Source organism: Coffea arabica, chromosome 11c (assembly GCF_036785885.1).
Source record: "Coffea arabica cultivar ET-39 chromosome 11c, Coffea Arabica ET-39 HiFi, whole genome shotgun sequence".
In the NCBI taxonomy this organism is placed as follows: Eukaryota; Viridiplantae; Streptophyta; class Magnoliopsida; order Gentianales; family Rubiaceae; genus Coffea; species Coffea arabica.
Genome location: NC_092330.1, coordinates 41,526,181 through 41,547,171, shown reverse-complemented (window position 1 = coordinate 41,547,171; position 20,991 = coordinate 41,526,181). Strand labels below are relative to the sequence as shown.

General features: G+C 35.5%; 3 protein-coding genes across 3 annotated transcripts; 2 read left to right on the top strand and 1 right to left on the bottom strand.

The window, feature by feature from the left end:
• The first annotated feature begins 2,004 nt into the window (after positions 1–2,004).
• On the top strand, positions 2,005–3,905 carry LOC113716748 (pentatricopeptide repeat-containing protein At5g66520-like). The gene has a single exon (XM_027241170.2). It carries the CDS (start codon positions 2,140–2,142, stop codon positions 3,760–3,762), a length of 1,623 nt encoding a protein of 540 aa, XP_027096971.1. The 5' UTR covers positions 2,005–2,139; the 3' UTR covers positions 3,763–3,905.
• A 169-nt stretch (positions 3,906–4,074) lies between these two features.
• LOC113716750 (uncharacterized) lies at positions 4,075–8,730 on the bottom strand. The gene is made up of 11 exons (XM_027241172.2): positions 8,488–8,730; positions 7,526–7,679; positions 7,279–7,350; positions 6,806–6,877; positions 6,360–6,431; positions 6,122–6,265; positions 5,931–6,011; positions 5,772–5,843; positions 5,587–5,658; positions 4,570–4,641; positions 4,075–4,488 (listed from the first exon to the last, which is right to left on the bottom strand). The coding sequence occupies exons 1-11, from the start codon at positions 8,579–8,581 to the stop codon at positions 4,398–4,400; spliced, it is 996 nt and encodes a 331-aa protein (XP_027096973.1). The 5' UTR covers positions 8,582–8,730; the 3' UTR covers positions 4,075–4,397.
• An 8,514-nt stretch (positions 8,731–17,244) lies between these two features.
• Positions 17,245–19,836, top strand: LOC113717275 (probable inactive purple acid phosphatase 2). The gene is made up of 2 exons (XM_027242031.2): positions 17,245–18,061; positions 18,454–19,836. Exons 1-2 carry the CDS (start codon positions 17,363–17,365, stop codon positions 19,705–19,707), a joined length of 1,953 nt encoding a protein of 650 aa, XP_027097832.1. The 5' UTR covers positions 17,245–17,362; the 3' UTR covers positions 19,708–19,836.
• Positions 19,837–20,991: the final 1,155 nt, after the last annotated feature.

Here is a 20,991-nt window from a genome sequence, read left to right as displayed (position 1 = left end):
TTGGTCAAAAAGTTAATGAGTCCTTGCATCATTTTGGGATTTAGTGCCAATTTGCCAAATACTATACTCAAATTTTTTTTAGTAGTATTTTACCTACATAACAAATTTGATTTTTGATTTTTTGAGTCATCTTTTTATTTCATATGTATTTCATGAGTGCTACAATAATTATTTCAAATACTCCATCCGTTTCATTTTAATAGTCTTGATTTTTTCTTATATAGATTAAGAAAAATTAGTTAATTTTGATGGAAGAGTAAATATAATCTACTATTCTGCTAAAATACCCTTACATTAATATTAGGAGTACGACTAATCACTGTATCTTCACATTAATTATAATAACAATATTGATAGAAAGTTACACTATTTAATAGATGAATCAGAACAATTATTGAATGAAGCAGGTTATACTCACTTATAATAAAAGTACATTAAATAAAGGTATCTATATCTATATAAATTGCAGAAGGCATTTTTAGATAGAAGCCTTCCTAGACCTTCAAAATCTCAATTCCATTTTTTTTTTAGATTTTCTATTTATTTTAATTCCTAAAATATAATGAGTTGATTGCAAAATCTTAATTGTAGAGTATATTCTAACAACTTGATGATCCACATGACTTTAATATTTGAGTGAAAAAAGGGATTTTTTTTGGTCCACATGTATATTTGGTTATCTATTATCCTAATTTAAAATTACTATTTTGAATTCTTTTTTCTTTATCTCCAAGATCCACTTTGGTTTCTACATGTATTATTTGTGCTTTCTAATATTTATATCTATATAAATTGCAATGATTTTTTTAGTTAGAAGCCTTCCTAGACCTCCAAATTCTCAATTTCTTTTTTATATAGATTTTCTATTTATTTTAATTCCTAAAATGTTATGAGTTGATTGCAAAATCTTGATTGTAGACAATATTCTCAACATTTCAAATTTAAATTATTTCAAATCCTACCAACTTGATGATACACACGACCTTAATATTTGAGAGGAAAATCCCATGCAAAAAGAATTTAAAAATTAACTCACCCTTATTTACCAATGTTCTATTACTGAAGTTGTATATAATTTAAGCATAAGATTCTTGGTTTACAAAATATGAGACCATGTCGAATATTGTAAATTCACGAACTACTTAATATTTTTAGGCCAAATAAACAAACAGAGATTCTGAAATTTAAGAATTAAAATTATATAAAACAAAGCCTTGATATTATTTTTTTGAGGCCAGCTAATACAACGACTAAAAATCACAGCGTTCTTAAGTGATATAAACAAATAAAGGAACCTTTAAAATCAAGGAGTTTGGTCATTTTTTAATTTTGTGTTTGTCGCTTAAGTCATATATCGTTTAGAATATAATTATTCTTATTGTTTTTATTTTTTCTTGAAAGAATCCGATACTGTATGGATTTTATGTCAAATATAATAGATATGTTGATTAAGAAATAACTTAACATTTTGGCAAATACTTTTTGAATTATCTGAATGTTGGATATGATGGTTGCTTAATTAAGCATTTAACAAATAAAATTTGGTTTTAGATCTATTACTACAATTTAATATGATATGTTTTATGTGTTATGTCACAATTTTGTTTTTGTTGCAATGTATTACTAGGTAGACGGTAGTTAAAACTTATTTTTTAATTTTTAAATAAGGAAGGGTGGGATTTAGGAAATGGGAAGGTAGAAGAGAGAACTAAAAATTGTTTAATATTTCACAGGTTAAATTATTATTCATTAGTAAATTTCTATGTGTAATGTATTCTCATAACTATTCATTTTTTTTATAACATTCTTTATGGCCATGCATAGCACGAGTTTTTAGACTTGTTTTAGAGAAATTAAAAATTAATTATATTTTAAATTAAAAATTAGACTATAATTTGGGACTAATAAAAAAAACCGATACTTAGACTACAATCAAAATGGAACGGATGGAATGATTGACTAGTAATCTCCCACGTGCTTTAAGCCATCAATTAATTACCTAAACTCTCGACCTTTCCGCTCAAAGATCAGCAACAACACTTTCCCGTCCCCTCGCCCTGCCTTCGCCTCCCAGGCACCCACCCTCCACCGCTCAAAGCCCCTTCTATTTTGCAAATGTAGTTTGTGATAGAATGGCCAATGCAAATGTCAGCCAGTAGGAGAAGCCTTCAGCTGTTGGAAAAATGTAGGAATATGAGACAGCTGAAGCAAGCTCATGGACAGGCCATTACATGTGGGCTTGGAGCTAACAGCTATGCCCTTAGTAGACTCTTGGCCTTCTGCTCTGACCCAGTTCAGGGCAGCCTATTTCATGGCTATAAAATCTTTGAACAAATTGAACAGCCTACAATTTGCATCTGCAACACAATGATCAAAGCCCTTTTGCTGAAAAAGGAACTAGAGAAGACTATAGCAATATACAAAGACATGTTGAGAAATGGAATGTACCCTGACAATTATACGCTTCCTTACATGTTAAAAGCTTGTGCTAACATGGAAAACTATAATCTTGGGGAGTTAATTCATGGGCATTGCTTCAAATCGGGATTCTTGTTCAACACTTATGTGGTTAATTCTTTGATTTTCATGTACTCTGGCTTTCTTAATATGGAAGCAGCAAGATTGGTTTTCGATGAAATGCCTTGGCCTTGTGTTGTGTCACGGACATTACTGATTAGTGGTTATGCTAAAAAGGGGGATGTATATGGAGCACGATTGGTTTTTGATGAGGCAGAATTGAAGGATAGAGGGATTTGGGGTGCTATGTTGTCTGGTTATGTCCAAAATAACTGCTTTAAGGAAGGCTTGCTGTTGTTTAGGCTGATGCAGTTAGATGGGGTTGAACCTGATGAGGCTATACTTGTTAGTGCACTTTGTGCTTGTGCTCATCTGGGTTGTCTTGATATTGGAATTTGGGTGCATAGATATGTTGGAAAGGGTAATCTGCCATTGAGTGTTAAGTTGGGCACTGCTCTAATGGACATGTATGCAAAATGTGGGTACTTGGATGTGGCAGAGAAAGTGTTCTATGAAATGCCAAGAAGAGATGTTATTTGTTGGAATACCATGATTTCAGGGTTTGCAATGAATGGGAATGGCAAAGGGGCTCTTAAATTGTTTAGGGAAATGGAAAAGAATGGAATCAGGCCAGATGATATTACATTCATTTCTTTGTTTACTGCTTGTAGTTATTCCTGCTTGGCTCATGAAGGTTTAATGTTGTTAGATGTTATGTGCAACGTGTATGGACTGGAACCAAGAAGTGAACATTATGGATGTATAATTGACTTCCTCAGCCGTGCCGGGCTTCTTGAAGAAGCGAAGACTATAGTTCACAGGATGCCCAACTCTAATGGTTCCTCAGAGGAAACAATTGCATGGAGGGCGTTATTGAGTGCTTGTTGCAGTCATGGAGAAATTCATTTGGCTGAGGCAGCTGCTGAGAGGCTCGTGCAACTTGAACGCCACAGTGGAGCGTATGTGCTGCTATCAAATGTATATTCTGCAGCAGGAAGATACGATTGCGCAAAAAGGATGCGCAAGAAGATGCGAAGCCAAGGTATAGATAAGGCACCAGGTTGCAGCTCAGTGGAGATTAATGGTGTTGCTCACGAGTTTATTGCGGGCGAGAAGACGCATTTGCTCATGGATGAAGTATGTGGACTTCTGGAGACGCTTCATAAGCAGTCAGATTTTTCATGGTGCGACTCGAGATTTTTCTTATCAGACTACATTGCATTATTAGACAATCGACTTATTTGATGCGAATAAGCACTATCAACATTCAGTTATACCACATGCATGCTGGGTTGCATGAGTTTGATGAGTCCTTCACTCATCTTAAGGATACATGCTTTATACAGTTATTTAAGAGCACTCCTCTCTTCCGAGTCAAGTTGAGTAAATTGCTCTATTCTCTTTGAAGGGATATGAAATGTTGTAGCTGCATTGTGATAATTTGTTCGAGAGGTGTTGCACATATATTCAATTTCATTGACGCCAGATTTATGCTCCCAAGAGCATTAACTTCGCTTTTATTATTTACAAACTAGAGCTCCTAATGAGATTCATGACTGCAAAATTGTTCGCATTCTTCTTATGCTCGAAATCCCCTTGCCGAGGAGAATTACTGGTACTGAAAATATTTCAAAACTATATTCCCCTACGATTTATACAGTTTTTCTCAGCATAAAACCTACAGTAATAGAGCATAAAAATGATTTCCATGTCAAGTTGTTTGTTGTAGAAGAAACTAAGGAGACAAATTATATGGAAGTTATCCACTCTATGAACAGACATCACATTCCTGATCTGCTCCGATAACCTGTATTCGCCTTTTCTGGGGAAGAATGAAAAGCTACTTGTAATAAAATCAAATGAGGAGGCTTTTAAGTAGGCTAAACTGAGAAATCCGTATCATACAGTTCTAGCACTTTATGAACCCCAATTGGATTAACGCCTTGCCTGAACGAGTTACCTTCAATGTACCTGTGGCAACACTATCAGCACCTTGAAACACTTTCCAGAATTTGGAAGTCGCAAACAGAAAATGAGCAAAGTCAGACTTACATTTCTTTCAGCAAGGGATGCTTATAGAATGCATCAGGGATCCTCCCAGAAAATTGATTGTGATCCAAATACCTAACATAAGATGCAAATCATCACCAGTCAAAATGCAGGACAAAACAGCTTTAGGCCCCAGCATAACTTGTTGTATGTGCAACCAAACAACGTAGAAGTTCTATAACGGAGTGAAGATGCCTAAGCCGCAACATCAGTACTACTGCTAGTGTATGTTGAAGTTAAAGATGATATGCAAAGTCAAAATCACACAAGATGGTTATCTTGAACAGTCTTTTGAACACCGGTGAACTAATTAAGCAACACGTTACTGTCTAAATGAATGCACACGGGCATAAAGAACCTTGTACTCACACTTCGATCCAAGACTTAAAAAGCTCTTCGGTCAAATATTGTGCCTGGACGTATACAACAGGTGACAGACTAGTTCTTTATTTCTGCTCTTTTGCAGGTGTTGAACACAAAGTATCTCAAGTGACACATCCTAGACTAGACCAGAATACCCCCTTTTCCCCGAAACAAGGTTTAATCTTCAGACATGCACAGAAAATGAAGCATGAATAGCAACTGGGAAGGTGAAAAAATGAGACAAGAAAGTCCTCATTATTGCAAGTTTGATCATTCATCAATGCAACCTTTTAAGAGTCGAATAGCCTATTTCAACACCAATAATAACAATTTCAACTAGGTTTTCAACTTCTTTTGTGAATGTAGAACAATTCAAGAAATTAAAACATGCTAAGGCGAGAACACTATTGCTTGTGTGAACCTAATGAGTTGAACAATTTTTAATCTCTCAGCAAGAATAAAAGGGGAAAAAGGAAACAAGTATAAAGATGCAGACTTGTTTACTTGACATGACTAGGGCATGCACGTGCAGGTAGTATTAAACCCAACTACTCCTCGCCTACTTATTTACAAGCATATGAAGCACGTTAGAGACATCAAATGTGAGCCAACAGCATCAGATTAAGTAGAATACAACTGACCGCGATGAACACTTACAAGTAAGTCAATTTAGGAATATGAGCAAGGCTAGATGGAATGATTCCAGACATTTTGTTGTAGGATAGATATCTGTTTCAGAAGAAAGGATGAAAACAATAGACTTTAATAATTACAGAGACATAAAGATCAACTGATCCGGAAAATGGGAAGACCAGTATACTCATATAAGCATCCAAACTTACAAGATTTCCAAGTTCGTCAAATTTGCCAGCTGTGCCGGAATGCCTCCCGTAAGATAATTATTATTTAAGTAACTGCACAGCAGTTGCATTAACAGTTATCCAACAATATCCCAACAAAATATAGTTGGAATGCAATAAATCCTACTTAAAGAAGCTTACAGGTTACGAAGAGCTGGAAAGCATCCTTCAATCCTTATGAGTTCCCTTATAGTGCCAACCAAATGATTATTACCAACATCCCTGCATTAAGTTCATTTGCACGTGGGATCACCAACAATTTAAAACAAGTCTTGCAGAAGAAAAAAAAGGAAAGGAAAAGAAAAGAGGACAAAGTATTGATAGAAAATTACAAGTGTCGCAGATTTTGTAAAGTGCCCAATTCAGGGGGAATCCGTCCAGTAAAACGATTTTCATGCAGTTGGAGATAACGAAGCTCAGGAAGATTAGCAAGCTCCTTCGGGATTTCACCTTTGAAATTATTAAAACTCAGGTAGCTGCAAAATATCATATGAGGTCGTATTTCAGATATGTAGACTGTTATGAGAATTTCTATCATCACAAGCAAGCATGTGGAAGAGAAATACTTACAGATGTGTTAGTTGCCTGAGTTCACCTATTTCAGGAGGAATGACATCTTGAAGCTTATTCCACCTCAAATTGCTAACAGAATAACACAAAACCAAAAAAGGGAAACAATTACCAAACAATGCGGTTGAGCAAAAAGAAAGGGTAGTAGCATTATAAAATGTGGGCGACTTAATTCTTCTATTTAGAAACAGTTAAACTGAGCAATTTTTCCAATTTGTTAATGCATTTCTTTCAGGAAGATGAGTGAGCACTTAAGTTTTCAATGTTTTTTCAAGGATCTGAGTGTCAACATTTACACATTTTTAGTGTGTAACCCAGTTATCAAATTTCTCATCTGATGCTGATTATAAACGGAGATCTGAGATGAAATAACCATTGCCATTTTTGCATGAGCTCAAGAGGTACTAATATTTAATCAAATGAGGGAGTGGCTATAAGAGACATACAGGATTTTGAGGCGCTTCAAACGCTCAATTTGAGGAGGAATTGGTCCCGTAAGCTTGTTGTTATGGAGATCCCTGCAACGTGCACAAAAACAAAGCATAATTCATGAGTTTAATCAATAAATACAAGGAACACATTTCCAACAGGTGTAAGCAACACAATGCATGATTGCACTCAACATGTCCCTGAGCCTCGTAGGGGGTTGGGAGGGTACATATTCAGGTATTCTACTCTACCTACGGACTACAGGATCAGATATGATATGTACAACCAGCTTAAGCAATTGTCAAATCTAAAACACTTCATATTAGTGAGACTAGAGAAGAAAGGACTACAAGTCTCTGAAACTTCTGGTAGCTTGATGTTTTGAAGGAATCTATCACAGGCAGCAAGTCAACTGAGAAAGTAAAGTGCTAAACTGATTACAACATCAGACGAAAAAAGAAATTCATAATAAGAACAGTAAGAACCATACAGTCTCGTGAGATCCAACAAATTAGTCACAGCAGTAGGAAAAGGGCCGACAATGGAAACTGCATAAACTTCCCTGCACATCCAGAACGAAGAACAAGATATTTTAAAATATACATATTATCTTGCAACTGTATAAGATTCAGACGCACCATCGAAAAATGAGAAAAGTCAACTCTAAAAAAACTGAGTGAAACCCAAGCCTTAACAATAGACCAAGATGTGAAAAATGGCAAAGCAGCAAAACTTACAGTTCGGTGACTACTTTATAATCCCCAACTGTGGACCGCGAGCATGTAACCCCAGACCAAGGCGGCAAATCACCGTCTCCACAGGGATCTTCTCCAACCCATGCATAAACCACCCTCCATCCAAGGGAAGCTTTAATCTCATTTAGAGCTTTAACTGCAATCACATATCAATAATTAAGCTTAGTCCATCCTTGATTCCAGTTAGCAAGAGGGATCTTCAGCTAACAAACAGACCCTAGAAGCTAAAAAAGGCCATCCATAATTCAATAATCGGGTTCACTGAAATGCTGGTACAGTATCCATAATTCAACAGCTTATAAAGAACTAAGCTAATTAACCAAAATAAGAATCCACAAAGCCTCCTCTAAGCTCAACTTGGGAATGCATTAGCAGCCTGATTATTCCAGTCTTTATCTCTGTCTGGTTGCAGCAAATTACTATAATAGCTGGCAACCAACGTAAATTTTACTTGTTCAAGAATCTACTATGCCGCTTGTGCTGAGTATCGGATGATCAATCAAAATTCAACAAGGAAAAAATCAGAAAACTCATAAGCGCTTATTTCTGGTTGGAATTAAACAGATAAATCTGCTTTTGTCCAATCAAATTGATCACCCAGAATAAGCAATAAATGTCAGGCTAAATGATACCACTTCAATTGTATCTTAAATGCATTAATTTACATCAATTATTTGGCTACAACCACTAATTAACAAGATAATACACACGTAAATATGGTTTAAATCAGCAATAATGATGACTTTCTAAATCCGCCTGTAATCGATGACAGTTTCCACTTTATAAAGTAGCGAATTCCCCATCCAGAAAGACAATACCAAAGAAGAAACTGAAAAATGATGGGAAAAAAAGGGAATTGATGAAAAGGGGAAAAATTAGAAGAACAGATCGAAGCGAAAATAGAAAGAAGTCAGCGGGGAGAAGTAAATTATTAACAAGTTTACCATCTCGCTTCAGAGTTTTGCCGTAAACGACGACGTTCAAATGCAAAAGCAGAAGGAGAAGAAAAGCCGAGGACCACCGACGATCACTCGCCATTCCGGCCAAATGCCAGCGACGTCGTCCCTCTTGGCTTTTTTTTTTTAAAAAAAAAAAAATCTGAAGCTTCAGACTTCACTATTCAGAATCCAAAGCATCAAATCAGAAGAGTAACCGAGTGATGAGATCTCAGTCCAGCTATCGCCGACGCGGAAGACAGGGGATGACTACTTAACTTCGTCGGTGGATTATTATTATTATTTCTTTTCTTCTCGTTTCCCGAATTTTAGGGATAATATCAGAAACCTCCCCTGAGGTTTCTTTTAATATCATCTGGTGCCCCTAAGATTTTAAAAATATCACTTACTTCTCTTACTTTTATTATTTGTGTAACAAAATTTTTAAAAAACCCTATACTACCCTTTTACTTGCTAAATACAAATATTCCTAAATCACTTGGTTTACTTCAAGAGAACTATCACTTAAAAAATAATCTCTAATGGTATTACCATATCATAATGCTATAGTCTATAAAAATATAAATTTGAAAAATAAAAAAGATATTTGCAAAGAAATACATTTGCACCATTTTATTCTATATGTTCAAAATCGATTTCTTATGAATTTTATATTTTTTTCCAACTTCTTCTCAACCAGTGTCCAACTTTTAAATTGCACTGATCATTATAAAAATTAACTCAAAATAAGCAAAACTCTATCACAATCACAAAAAGTAAAAGGTAAACAAAATTCAATTTATTAAAATTTACAAATAAAATATTGCATGGTCATCCAAAGAATGAGTAAAAGAGAATATTGGAGAAAAAAGAAAGAGAAGAAAGTAACTTTTGTTTCTTTTCTTTTTTGAGCTCTATTTATTTAACATATGAATTATGTGTCAAATGAGCGTTAATATCATCTTTTTACAATTATTAGGGGTGATAAATGATATTTTTAAAACCTTAGAAATGCCAAGTGATATTAGGAGTGAGGTTTCTGATATTTCCCTTTTTTTAATTATTAATTTGTTTTCTCTACCGATTAGGGTTGAGATTTAGAGAGTATGTAGTTTTAGTGTAGAACTGTATATTGTCACCAACTGTAATTTACCAAGACTTTCCTTTTATGTAATTTTTTTAATGTAATTTATGTAACTTTTTTTTTTGTTCTTTTTAGTATAAACCTGTCCCTAATTTTTAATTCCAATTTCTTTATAAGTAGCCTTTTTTTTTTTTTTTTTGGGAAGACTTCCCATCTTGACTCACAAACTTCTTTTTTTTGTTCTTTTTAGTATAAAGTTGTCCCTAATTTTTAATTTCAATTTCTTTATAACTAGTGCTCAATTGTATTGACCACCATAATTGCAGAGAACAATAGTTGAGTTAGAAAAAATGATTGAGTGTGTTTGGATACGAGATTATTTGAAATATTATTGAAATACTTATTGTAGTATTTTTTGTGATGTAATGCATGTGACATAAAAAAAATTATCAAAAAGATAAAAATTCGATTAATAACTGTAATTATAATGCAAGCAAAATAATTTTTGGAATAAGTTCGACTTTCATTGGTTATATTGTTGCTTAAGTTTTACTTCTTCTTTTTCCTAAAAAAATTTAAATAATAACTAAATAAATAAACGAAAGTCCTCAAAATCAAGAAGAGCAAAAATGTCAAGTTTTAGGGAACCTAGTTTATTGATCGAAATAACTCACTAAGTTGCACTAACATAATCACCTTAAAGAAAGTGTTTTTTTTCCCCTAGAATTGTTGGTCAATAGAAAGTCTTGTTACTTTTATACATCATATATCCTTTATCTTTTAAGATGTGGATAAACTTTGGCACTTTCTTTTGCTTTACATGATTATGGATTTAAGGAATTCTATAATTACTACTTTAAAGAGTTCTAACATGATAGTTATTGGGTAGATCGGAGAAGACATGGTCGTGATTCCAAAATCATTAATTCCGGTTTAAAAATTAACATCTTTCGTTCTCTGAGAAGTGGAACTTGAATCGATGCTTATAAGAATAGTTGTGGTTACAATTCTTAAAATTCGGGTTACAATTCGGTTTCAATTCTAGTTTTGCTTCGATTACGGTTTTGATATCTACGGATTACGGGTTTCAGTTCTTTTAGTTATGCTTGAACACTTATTATTACAAAATTGATTCTAAGAAAATATGATAATAATGTAGAAAAATAAAAGCTTTATTGTATTATCATGTGCAAGGAAAAAATTATGTAAATTTTATGAAAAAAATATCTCATTGTTGATTAGATTGGATTGGTTTTGGACTTCGATTAGTTATGCGCGTAGACTTATTAATGGAATGGGACAATGGGTTTGTTCAGTTAGAATTGAGATTGTTCGCGTTAATTGCTGATTATTAATATTGAATTCTAAATTGGTCAAATAAATTCAGACACATGGTATGTATTTTTTTTTAAACGATTTGAATGGGTTCTAAATTGTTGGTTTTGATTCAAATTTTTGATGAACTTGAACTTGAATCTTTTCATGGTTATGGTCATAGTTCCAGTTTCGATTTTCAAAATCCAATTCCGATTTTGGTTCAACAAATCGCAGATCCGATTTCGGTCCAATTCCAATTGAAAAAAGATTGTTAAATTGTATCATCATTCTGAATCCATAAACACCTAATTTCTTTTAACAAAATCAAAGAACATAAACTACTCTACAACATGAAGTCCATCTTAGTCTGATTATTTCTCTCTTTACTACTGTAACGGTAATTAAGCATCATCACGTTCCTAGCCAAAGACATTACTTTGCTGTTTTTCCTAAACAATTAAAGAAAAAGGACAAAAAATTAAAGTTGAATAGTATTGAGATATAGAACCATAATGTGAGATGCCTACGGATTCATTTGCATGGAAATTACCCATTTCATTTTTGAATATTTTGCTAAAATGCTCCTCCAAATAAAATAAGGCCCTGCAAAGCCCTAAAACCCTGTTGGGAGGTGGGATCCATATTGTTTTTCCTATTCTTTTTTTTTTTTCTAGCATTTAGCAAACAATTAGGTTTTGGCTGACCTTGAAAAAGGAAAATGTAAAAAAAAAAAATGAAGAAACAACTGATTAAATCAAGTTACTTGCTAAATGAAAGGTGAAAATCAAAACAAAGGGGAATATTATATCAGATTTAACTAACTAAAAATCACGCAAAAGGAAAAAGAATGTGAAGGCAAAATTAAAACCTGCAAGAATTGGATCACTCTCATTTATATGAAACTCGAATATACATGACTACGTAAATATCGTCTAATTAGAGATGAAAATCAAAGGCAACACAAAAGGACAAATTTGCCGCCATATTATGGCGAAGCCATTATTGAATTCCCAATCCCTTAACTAACAGCTTCAGGAATTAATGAAACTCATGGGCTTCTCTTGATTTATCTTGGCTCCACCAAAATTTCAACGAAGACCTTCATCATCATATTCATAGTTATGCACCGCCAACTTCTACTACCAGGACTGACCATTTCCACGCTTGTTTTTGCTGCGTCCACTCATTAATCAGGTCTCCAATTAAAGAATGCCAAATCCAAAAACAAGCGTGGAAATAGCAACTCCAAGAAAACAAGAAAAAGACAACCAAAAAAAAACTAGGCTATAGCTCAGCAGATTGGTAGTAATTATGAAGAAAGTAACTAGGACGAGATTTTTAGAGTGAGAAAAAAGACTTCAAGAAACGAAAAGAAAAAGGGGTCCAAGAAAGGTATTGGAGTATGTGAAATTCTTGTGAAAATGAAAGGTAATGGATGGAATAGTGAGAGAGGTGGTGCTGTAAACTGTGATGATGATGAAATGGTGGAATTTTAGTTATGAAGAGGGTTGGGCCCAGAAGGGACTAATCTTTTTTCTACACCATATCTTGGGTCAATCTCGTAATCCGATGGTGGCGGTGGCGGTGGCGGTGGAGTTGAGAATGGTGCGCAGTCGCGGATTCTCTGGAACTGATAGCAGTTGATCATATTCATGGCTGCAGGTGGGCTTTGCATGCTGCCTCTTGAGATCGTATTCCAAGATTTTTGGACCCCATTCTTGCCTGCCTGAACCTTCTGGTAATTGTAGAGCTGGTGCTTCTGGATTGAGCTTGAGGAGGCTTCTCCGAACCCCGACCGTGAAATTCTAGTGGATGTGGTGGTGGTGGTGACTGATGAGAAGAACATCAAGAAAATCATGACCATCAAAGCCAGAAAAATTGTTCTTTTTGAAGGGAAAGATGGAGAAGTCTTCATGGTGGTGCAGGTTTTGGGAATTTGGAGATTCAGATTCAGATTGAGAGGGAGAGGTGAGATTGAAAGTAACACACAACGCAAGAAAATGGGCTAATTAAGGAGATTGGGAGAGTGCTGTGGTCACCTATACCGTTTTATATCATCAATGGAGTCACGAAGATATGTTGCGTTGAATCAAATGCTGTCGTAGGTGTATTTATGTCTGTTCCTGGCTAGCATTTACTTTGGGGTTGGATATATCTGTGAAATGCAAGAGATTAGTGGGAATGTGGGATGCTTCTATATCCCATTCAGAATTGCTCTGCAATTAAGTTTGTGGGACAATTAAAGATTAGGACTCCTCCCTCAGTCTTAGCCAAGCAAGCTCACCATGAAACGGGATTAGTTTCATAGCTTTGTTAGGGTAGGAACAAAAGCTAACGGAATGTCAATTTGAATTAAACGTTATTTATCATTTTCACAAAAGCTTTTTCATCTTACCGGTGAAAATTATGTGTAAAGGTGTAAACGAGACTAATCAAACGCTCTAATGTTTAACATTATTTGATTATTTTAATAAATTTAAAATTTTGTTCAAGTTTGATTTGTTTATTCGTCGAACTGAGTTTGAACGAGCTTTTTTTTTATCGAATTTAAAAATTATTGAATTTAAAATAGTTTTCAAATTTGATTTAATTAGTTGGCAAATCAAATTTAAACGAATTCTAGCCGAGTCGAATTCGACTCGAGCATGAAAAACTTGATTCATCTTTCGGCTCTAAAATTATGGATTGAAAAATTTGATGGGCAGTTGTACAGTAGATTTGGAGACCTGAAATTTTTTTTTTTTTTTTGGGTAGTTGAAAAGAAGGGTAACATAAATGTGATTGAACTAATTAATTGTTTGAACGAATCATCCACTGTCATCAACTTCTGTTAATCCACCGCCTTATTTACTATGTTTCCCTTTTTAGCAATGCGTGAGAAAAGTTAGCAGTGTCCCCTTAAACTCCCCCACCCGTTTATATCAACTTGGCCATGCCTTGGGGGATCTATGCATTCAGAAGTTGGCTAAATTTAGCCAGTTTTACCCATTTTACACCATGATGGATGAACACAAAAAAACTCAAATTCTGCCGAATATTGACTGGTGATAGGTGTCTGCTTCCATTTCCTCATGCTTTGACTTCACCCAAAATTCTCAACATACGCCAGATGTTTGCCACTAATTTTTGTTCCCAATTCCCAGCGATACTTCCATTGATTTAGTATTAATTAACTACTCAAAAATAAGAGAATATCAAATGTACTGTGATTTTAATGCAATGGGAGTATGAAACTGTCTTCCATTCCTCCACCGTCGCTGAACCAAGTAAGTAGTCGGTGAATAGAAGACCTTAGAATTTAAGTATAATTCTAGATATACACTTAAATTCGGTGACGGTCTATCCATACTCATAACCAAATTAAACAGAGAAACATGAAGAGATTATGTGAACAGAGAAATATATTCCTCCGTTTGGATTAGTTGTTTTTTAGGGTGTTTTTGAAAAATTTTGCTATAGCAGAGTTTTTGGATTGTATTTTAGGATGTTTTCAAAAAATATTTTGGGATATTTAAGAGTAGAAGAGTTTCTAGAATATATTTTGAGATATTTTTTCAAAATTCTAGCTGTGGTAAACTGCTCGAGATCCTCTAAACTATTACAATCGTCAATTTTTGATCTCTTATCTATTTTAAGTCTCAAATTAGTCACTTAATAATAATAAAAAAAAAATCAAAAGTTAAAATTTGATCCTACAGTCCATTTTCATTGTTAAAACGCCAAATTTTGGCACTTTTTATTATTTGAGTGTTAAAATAGATGAAGAGTCCAAAGTTGACAATTAAAATAGTTTAAGGGCTCTCTAATGAATTTACTGGATGATCAGACTCCCTTTATCACACATTTATCTGGAAAATTAATGACAAAATTTAAGGTATGGAGAGAGGAAAGAGTTAGCATTTGGAAGCGGTGACATAACTTTAAGGATGCATTGAACCGTAGAGATGTCGCCTTCTTTTGCCAGAGTTAGACATTTAATTTAACACGTACGAAGGCATTTCTGGATTTATTCCTATTTGTACAAACATGCTTGCTTTAATTTGCTGTTGAATAGAGATTTTGAGCTCACCAAAAACATTAAAAAGGAAAAAAAAAAAAAAAAAAAGAAAAGAAGAAGCCATTCTGTGGTTTGCAATTTAACACTTATCACATCATCCATCCTTTCTTGATTTAAACAGTAACACCGCTAATAAATTTAGAATAGAAATCATACACATTCCATAAGCAAAAAGACTCCAAAAACGAAATTGAACGATTTTATATCTGTGCTATAGCTCAATTTGTGGAGAGCTTGGTCAATTATCATTTCAAGCACATTTATTGAGCCTCAAGCTCTGCATCTGCATATGCAAGACTTAGCTAGTGCACAAGTACTAACTACATCGATTTTCTTGTGCTTAAAAGAAGTTGACAATGCATGCTCAAAAAGTATTGCCTTTGGATTATAAAGCAAGAATTGTAACTCGACTCCTATGTATAAGCAAATTCAGCATTGGTCATTTGATCCATCCCACTAACTCTAACTCTCTGATAGCCTTGTTTCGAATGCAAATTTTTTCTAAAAAATTTTTACGTTTTTCGTGGTCATTTTTTTTTAATCACGTTTTTGCCTCGCGTACGTCAAATTATTACAGTACGTTTTTTTTCACAAAAACTTCGGAAAGTAGCAATCCAAACCAGCGTCGTCGCGCATTCGGCCAATTATCAATCCAACGGCTAAGAAATGCTAGGTTCAGAAGCCCTGATAGCTTACAGCTTCCAAATGTCTCTCTCAATATGTGTACGTGCATCTGTGGTAGTTAAAAACCTACACAATATTGTGGTTTGCATCTCCTGTGAGGGCATAGTCATGGTTTGACCCCGCAGGCTTAGTCATTGGATGTTTAATTTGGACAAGAGAACTGAGCTTTCTGGTCGCGACGATTTCTAGCCAAGCTCGCATTGCCGGAGAATATGACTACTTCTGTTCTGAATCGATTGTGGCAAGTAAATTCGCCGGTAAATAATGGGTTGACAGAAAGCGCATGAATTTAAGCCGGAGATAAATATATGCAAGAGTTCTGAAGTTATACCGGCACAGACTGGGATTTCTGCCCCTTTTCCAAGTGGAAGAAACAACTGGATTGATTTCTCAAGTTGTTCTCGACAATATGCTAATCAATTTCGGTCTTTCTTACAGGACTTCGTAATTTATTAATACTCACAGCTGGATAGGTGATAGAGACCAATATGACAACATTACTGAAATATAGCTCTTTACAACGTAATTCCTACAAAATATAGCTCTTTACATCTAAGTTTTAGACGCTTAGATTTGAATAATTTTCTACCCGGCAAATTTAAACGCTTGTGCGCCCATAGTACAAGACGTTACGTTGAACATGTATATATAGGTAGTGAAAGAACTAAATATGGAGCCTACATTATTTTAGTTGGTAAAAACATTAAGTTCAAAAATATGGAATTTCTTTACTGCATACATGAACTAATATATGTTACTAACAACTAGGAGTGCATGCGAGTCGAATCAAACTCATTAAAATGATTGAGCTCGTCCTCGTCCACCTTTTAAAAGTTAAATTCAAGCTAAAGCTCGACCTTAATTTCCCTTATTCGACCTCAAATTCGAGTTCAAGTCTAATCAAGTTTAATCGAATCTAATCGAGCTCACTTAATATATATAAAAAATTAATATATACATACATGTGTCTATATATAATATATATTGAAAGCTTGATTAGGTTTGTTAAGTTTATAAGTTTAATAATATAATACTTGAGTTGGACTTTTACACATTATCAAGCAGTTTGAACTCGACTTGAATTTGATCAACATCAAATTCGAATCAAGTAGTTGATCCACTTACTCGCGAGGATATATATATATATATATATATATATATATATTCTAGTGAAAGCTTGATTAGATTTGTCAACTTTAGAAGTTTAAGAATATAATACTTGAGTTGAACTCTTACATATTATCAAGTAGTTTGAACTCAATTCGAATTCGATCTAACATATTCAATTCGAATTCGATCTAACATTAAACTCGAGTCAAGTAATTGATACACCTCCTCGCGAGTTCGAATTAAATAGTTTGATCAACTCGCAGCCCCACTGAAGACAGCTAGTTGGACCAATGCCAAACATATTTTTGGTTTTCGATATTGAGTAAACAAAGCTCCATCACTTTGACATATGTGTGATGCGATGAAATCTAGTAGTTTTGTTAAAAAATGATTTAGTAGTAATAAATTCTTAAACTTAATTTAGTGGCAGCAATTAATCCCGATTTCTTGTGGTTTCTTTTCTTTTGTCTAAAATTCCGTGCACGCATAAAAATAATGTGCCAGGCCAGCAACGTGCGACATGGCCAGTTTTACCTCGTCCATTTCAACTTAAGCTGCGCATGGCTGCCTCTTTTATTTCGTCATTTTCACTCAGCTGATTACTCCTCCAGCTCCAGCTCCAGCCTCCACCCATGATCCCTGTAACGCTATCCATTTTCTTCCTTCACCTCATCCTCTTTATTCACTCTTCTTCTTCTTCTCCCGTCTCCATATCTGTCACCCCAAAAACATTAGCCAAGTCCGGCCACCCGGTTACCATCCGATGGTCCGGTATCGACTCCCCCTCCAAACTTGACTGGCTTGGTATTTACTCCCCACCCACCTCCTCCAACGACAACTTCATAGGCTACATCTTTCTCTCCACCTCACCAGGATGGGAATCAGGATCAGGTTCCATTTCAATCCCATTGGTCAACCTAAGATCCGAATACCAGTTCCGGATCTTCCGGTGGATCCAGTCTGAGATAACCAATGCCACGCGCTTTGACAATGACCATAACCCACTTCCAGGGACTGAGCACAAGTTGGTGGAATCGGGAGAAGTCGGGTTTGAACCGGGTCGGGGACCCGAACAGGTGCACCTGGCGCTAACGGGTCGGGTGGGTGAGATGCGTGTTATGTTTGTGACCCATGATGGGAAAGACAATTCGGTGAGATATGGGCTGACCCGGGGAAAGATGGAACAGACTGTGGGTGCTCGGGTCTTGAGGTATGAAAGGGAGGATATGTGCCATGCACCTGCTACTGATAGTGTAGGGTGGAGGGATCCCGGCTATATCCATGATGGTGTCATGACAGATCTGAGGAAAGGAAAGAGGTATTATTATCAGGTAATTAGCAAATGCTGGTGTTATTAATTAGTGTTAATTCATGTGGATTAGAACTTTAAACCATGTTCATCAGTCTTTATTTGTTGCTAGTGTTCATAACTCGCATTAGTATTAGCTGTGAGCTATAACTAGATCGATTAAGTATTCTATTCAGTTAGTCTTAGCTTGTATGATCTCTTTATAGCTACTAGAGCAGAAGTATTCAATTAATCCTGGTTTTGTTCCTTACAATGTACAACTTGCAACTATCGATCTTGTTTAAAGAATTTCTTCTCCAATATAGGGCAGTCATGAATAACCATGTGGTTGTTTATAACAAGCCAATGGTCTAATAATTCTTGAATTCCATCAAAAAGTTCTGCCCTTTAACCACGACCAGTTATATATTACAGGTTGGTAGTGATTCTGGGGGATGGAGTGACATTTTCAGCTTTGTGACCCCAAATGCCCATTTAAAGGAGACAATTGCTTTCTTGTTTGGTGACATGGGGACATCAACACCTTACACAACCTTCGATCGCACGCAGGAGGAAAGCAGTTCAACTCTGAAATGGATTAGTCGTGATATCGACGCAATAGGTGACAAGCCTGCATTTGTCTCGCATATTGGAGACATCAGCTATGCTAGAGGATACTCATGGTTGTGGGACAATTTTTTCAATCAAATTGAACCTGTTGCCTCCAAAGTCCCCTATCATGTATGCATCGGTAATCATGAGTATGACTGGCCATCACAGCCTTGGAAGCCTGATTGGGCCAGCTCTGTTTATGGGAAAGATGGGGGTGGTGAATGTGGGGTGCCCTATAGTCTCAGGTTCAACATGCCCGGAAACTCTTCTGAACTTACTGGAACAAGGGCACCTGCCACTAAAAATCTCTACTATTCCTTTGATTTTGGGGTAGTGCATTTTGTGTATATGTCGACCGAGACAAACTTTCTTCCAGGGAGTGACCAATATAACTTCTTGAAGCATGATTTAGAATCGGTTGACAGAGAAAGGACCCCTTTTGTGGTTGTTCAAGGGCACAGGCCGATGTACAGCACCTGCCATAGACCTAAAGAGGTCCCTTTGAAGGAGAAACTGGTTGAACACATAGAACCGCTATTGGTGAAGAATAAAGTGAGCCTTGTATTATGGGGTCATGTACATAGATACGAGAGGTTTTGCCCTCTGAATAACTTCACTTGCGGGAGCTTGGGCAAGAATGGAGATCATAATTGGGAGGCATACCCTGTCCATGTAGTGATTGGTATGTCTGGACAAGACTGGCAACCTGAGTGGGAACCAAGGGCAGATCATCCTAATGATCCTGTTTTTCCACAGCCAGAGCTGTCGTATTTTCGAGCCGGTCAGTTTGGCTACACTAAAATCGTTGCTACGGAGAAAAAACTTACATTTTCTTTCGTGGGAAATCATGATGGGGAGGCGCATGATGGGGTGGAAATAATGGCACCAGGTCAGGTTCTCAATGATGCTGGTACAAGTAGTGAGGAGGAAGCCACTGAGTCATGGTACCATGTGAAGAACATCGGTCTATTAGTCTGTGTGGCTTTTGTTGCATATTTTCTTGGTTTCACATCACACTTTAGAAAGGAAGCTGCCTTAGATAAGAACTGGACTCGTTTAAAGGAAGAAGATGTTTGATTTTTGTTTTATCTCTTCTGAAACGGGATTTGTGTAACAAATTTTTGCACAATTAGCAACTGGTGACATTGCAACATGTGCTTGCAGCAATTGGATCAATTGGACCTTGAACTGGCATTTTTAGACCTACTTTCCAGCAGTCTGGTAATTTTCAACTAAGAATCCTTCGTGAGTGATCTGGAATCGTTTTGGGCTTACTTTGCCTGATTGTACATGCCATCTTTGGGAGAATACTCGAATTTGGATTGCTCCAGCTTTTGAGTGACCATTACAACATTATCGTTCAAAAACTAACCCTTGGCCTCATTACACTTTCAAACAAAATTTCAGAAGGGGCTTAAGCGCAATAGATATCAAAGTTAATGATATTCATATGCATTGTTTGATGGACTATTACGAAATCATTCAATATGAGTAAAAAGTGTTAGATTTTGCTGCTTATTATTCCTCAATTATAATTTAGAGGTTTCAAATTGATTACTTTTTTGATAGAACGAAACCTTTCATCTTCCAAACCAAACATAAAAAGGGAATGACCAAAACCCAAAGCCCGGACTCCAAAATATGAGCTAAACGAAAAATGAAGAAGTTGCAGATCATGGATGGATCCATGTTTGTTTATCAGCCATCCTTTCATGCTTGAATCTTCAGTCCGACCCTGTCGATATGTAGGATATCTATCGATGAAGGCTGAGGAAGATCACCATTAATATATCCCAACTTGTCTCTGTCATAGATGTATATCTCAACAAGGGTGCGTTTGGACAGGAGTTTTTGCATTACTCTTTTATGTCACATATATCACATTACAAAATGTGTTACAATAATTTTTTTAAATTATATTTCAAATAATCTTCTACCTAAACATGCCCCTTTTTTTGGGTTAATTATATGCAAACTGTCCCAATTATAATTTTAGGAGCCGTTTGGTTCAAATTCCATAATTACCATCAATATAGGTACGATAAATTGGGGAATGATAATGGGTTTAATAAATGAGTGAAACCCTATAATTAAGTAGTTAATCATAAAACTCATATAAGTGGTCTATGAAATTCATTAATTGATTTCAATTCACCTTAAGCAAACATGTATATATGAGTATGATATGATTGAATTTAAAACCCACTCACCATACGCCTCCAAAGTTTAGGTTTGTTTTTCACCGGAGATTATTTTTGTAAACTAATCCAAACTGCATACCTCCCTAACATTAGTGAATTCTTAGAAAACCTAACCTAATTTTTTAAAAACAACCAAAATGATCACCATGTATGTTTTTTT

What these genes read in the sequence shown, in the direction of transcription:
- LOC113716750 (XM_027241172.2), bottom strand. Translation starts at nt 8,581, where the DNA reads ATGGCGAGTGATCGTCGGTGGTCCTCGGCTTTTCTTCTCCTTCTGCTT. An exon ending in TTTCCAGCTCTTCGTAACCT is followed by an intron (nt 5,844 to 5,930) that starts GTAAGCTTCTTT and finishes ACTGCTGTGCAG; the next exon opens with TTACTTAAATAATAATTATC. An exon ending in TTGACGAACTTGGAAATCTT is followed by an intron (nt 5,659 to 5,771) that starts GTAAGTTTGGAT and finishes CTTCTGAAACAG; the next exon opens with ATATCTATCCTACAACAAAA.
- LOC113716748 (XM_027241170.2), top strand. Translation starts at nt 2,140, where the DNA reads ATGCAAATGTCAGCCAGTAGGAGAAGCCTTCAGCTGTTGGAAAAATGT.
- LOC113717275 (XM_027242031.2), top strand. Translation starts at nt 17,363, where the DNA reads ATGATCCCTGTAACGCTATCCATTTTCTTCCTTCACCTCATCCTCTTT. An exon ending in GAAAGAGGTATTATTATCAG is followed by an intron (nt 18,062 to 18,453) that starts GTAATTAGCAAA and finishes TATATATTACAG; the next exon opens with GTTGGTAGTGATTCTGGGGG.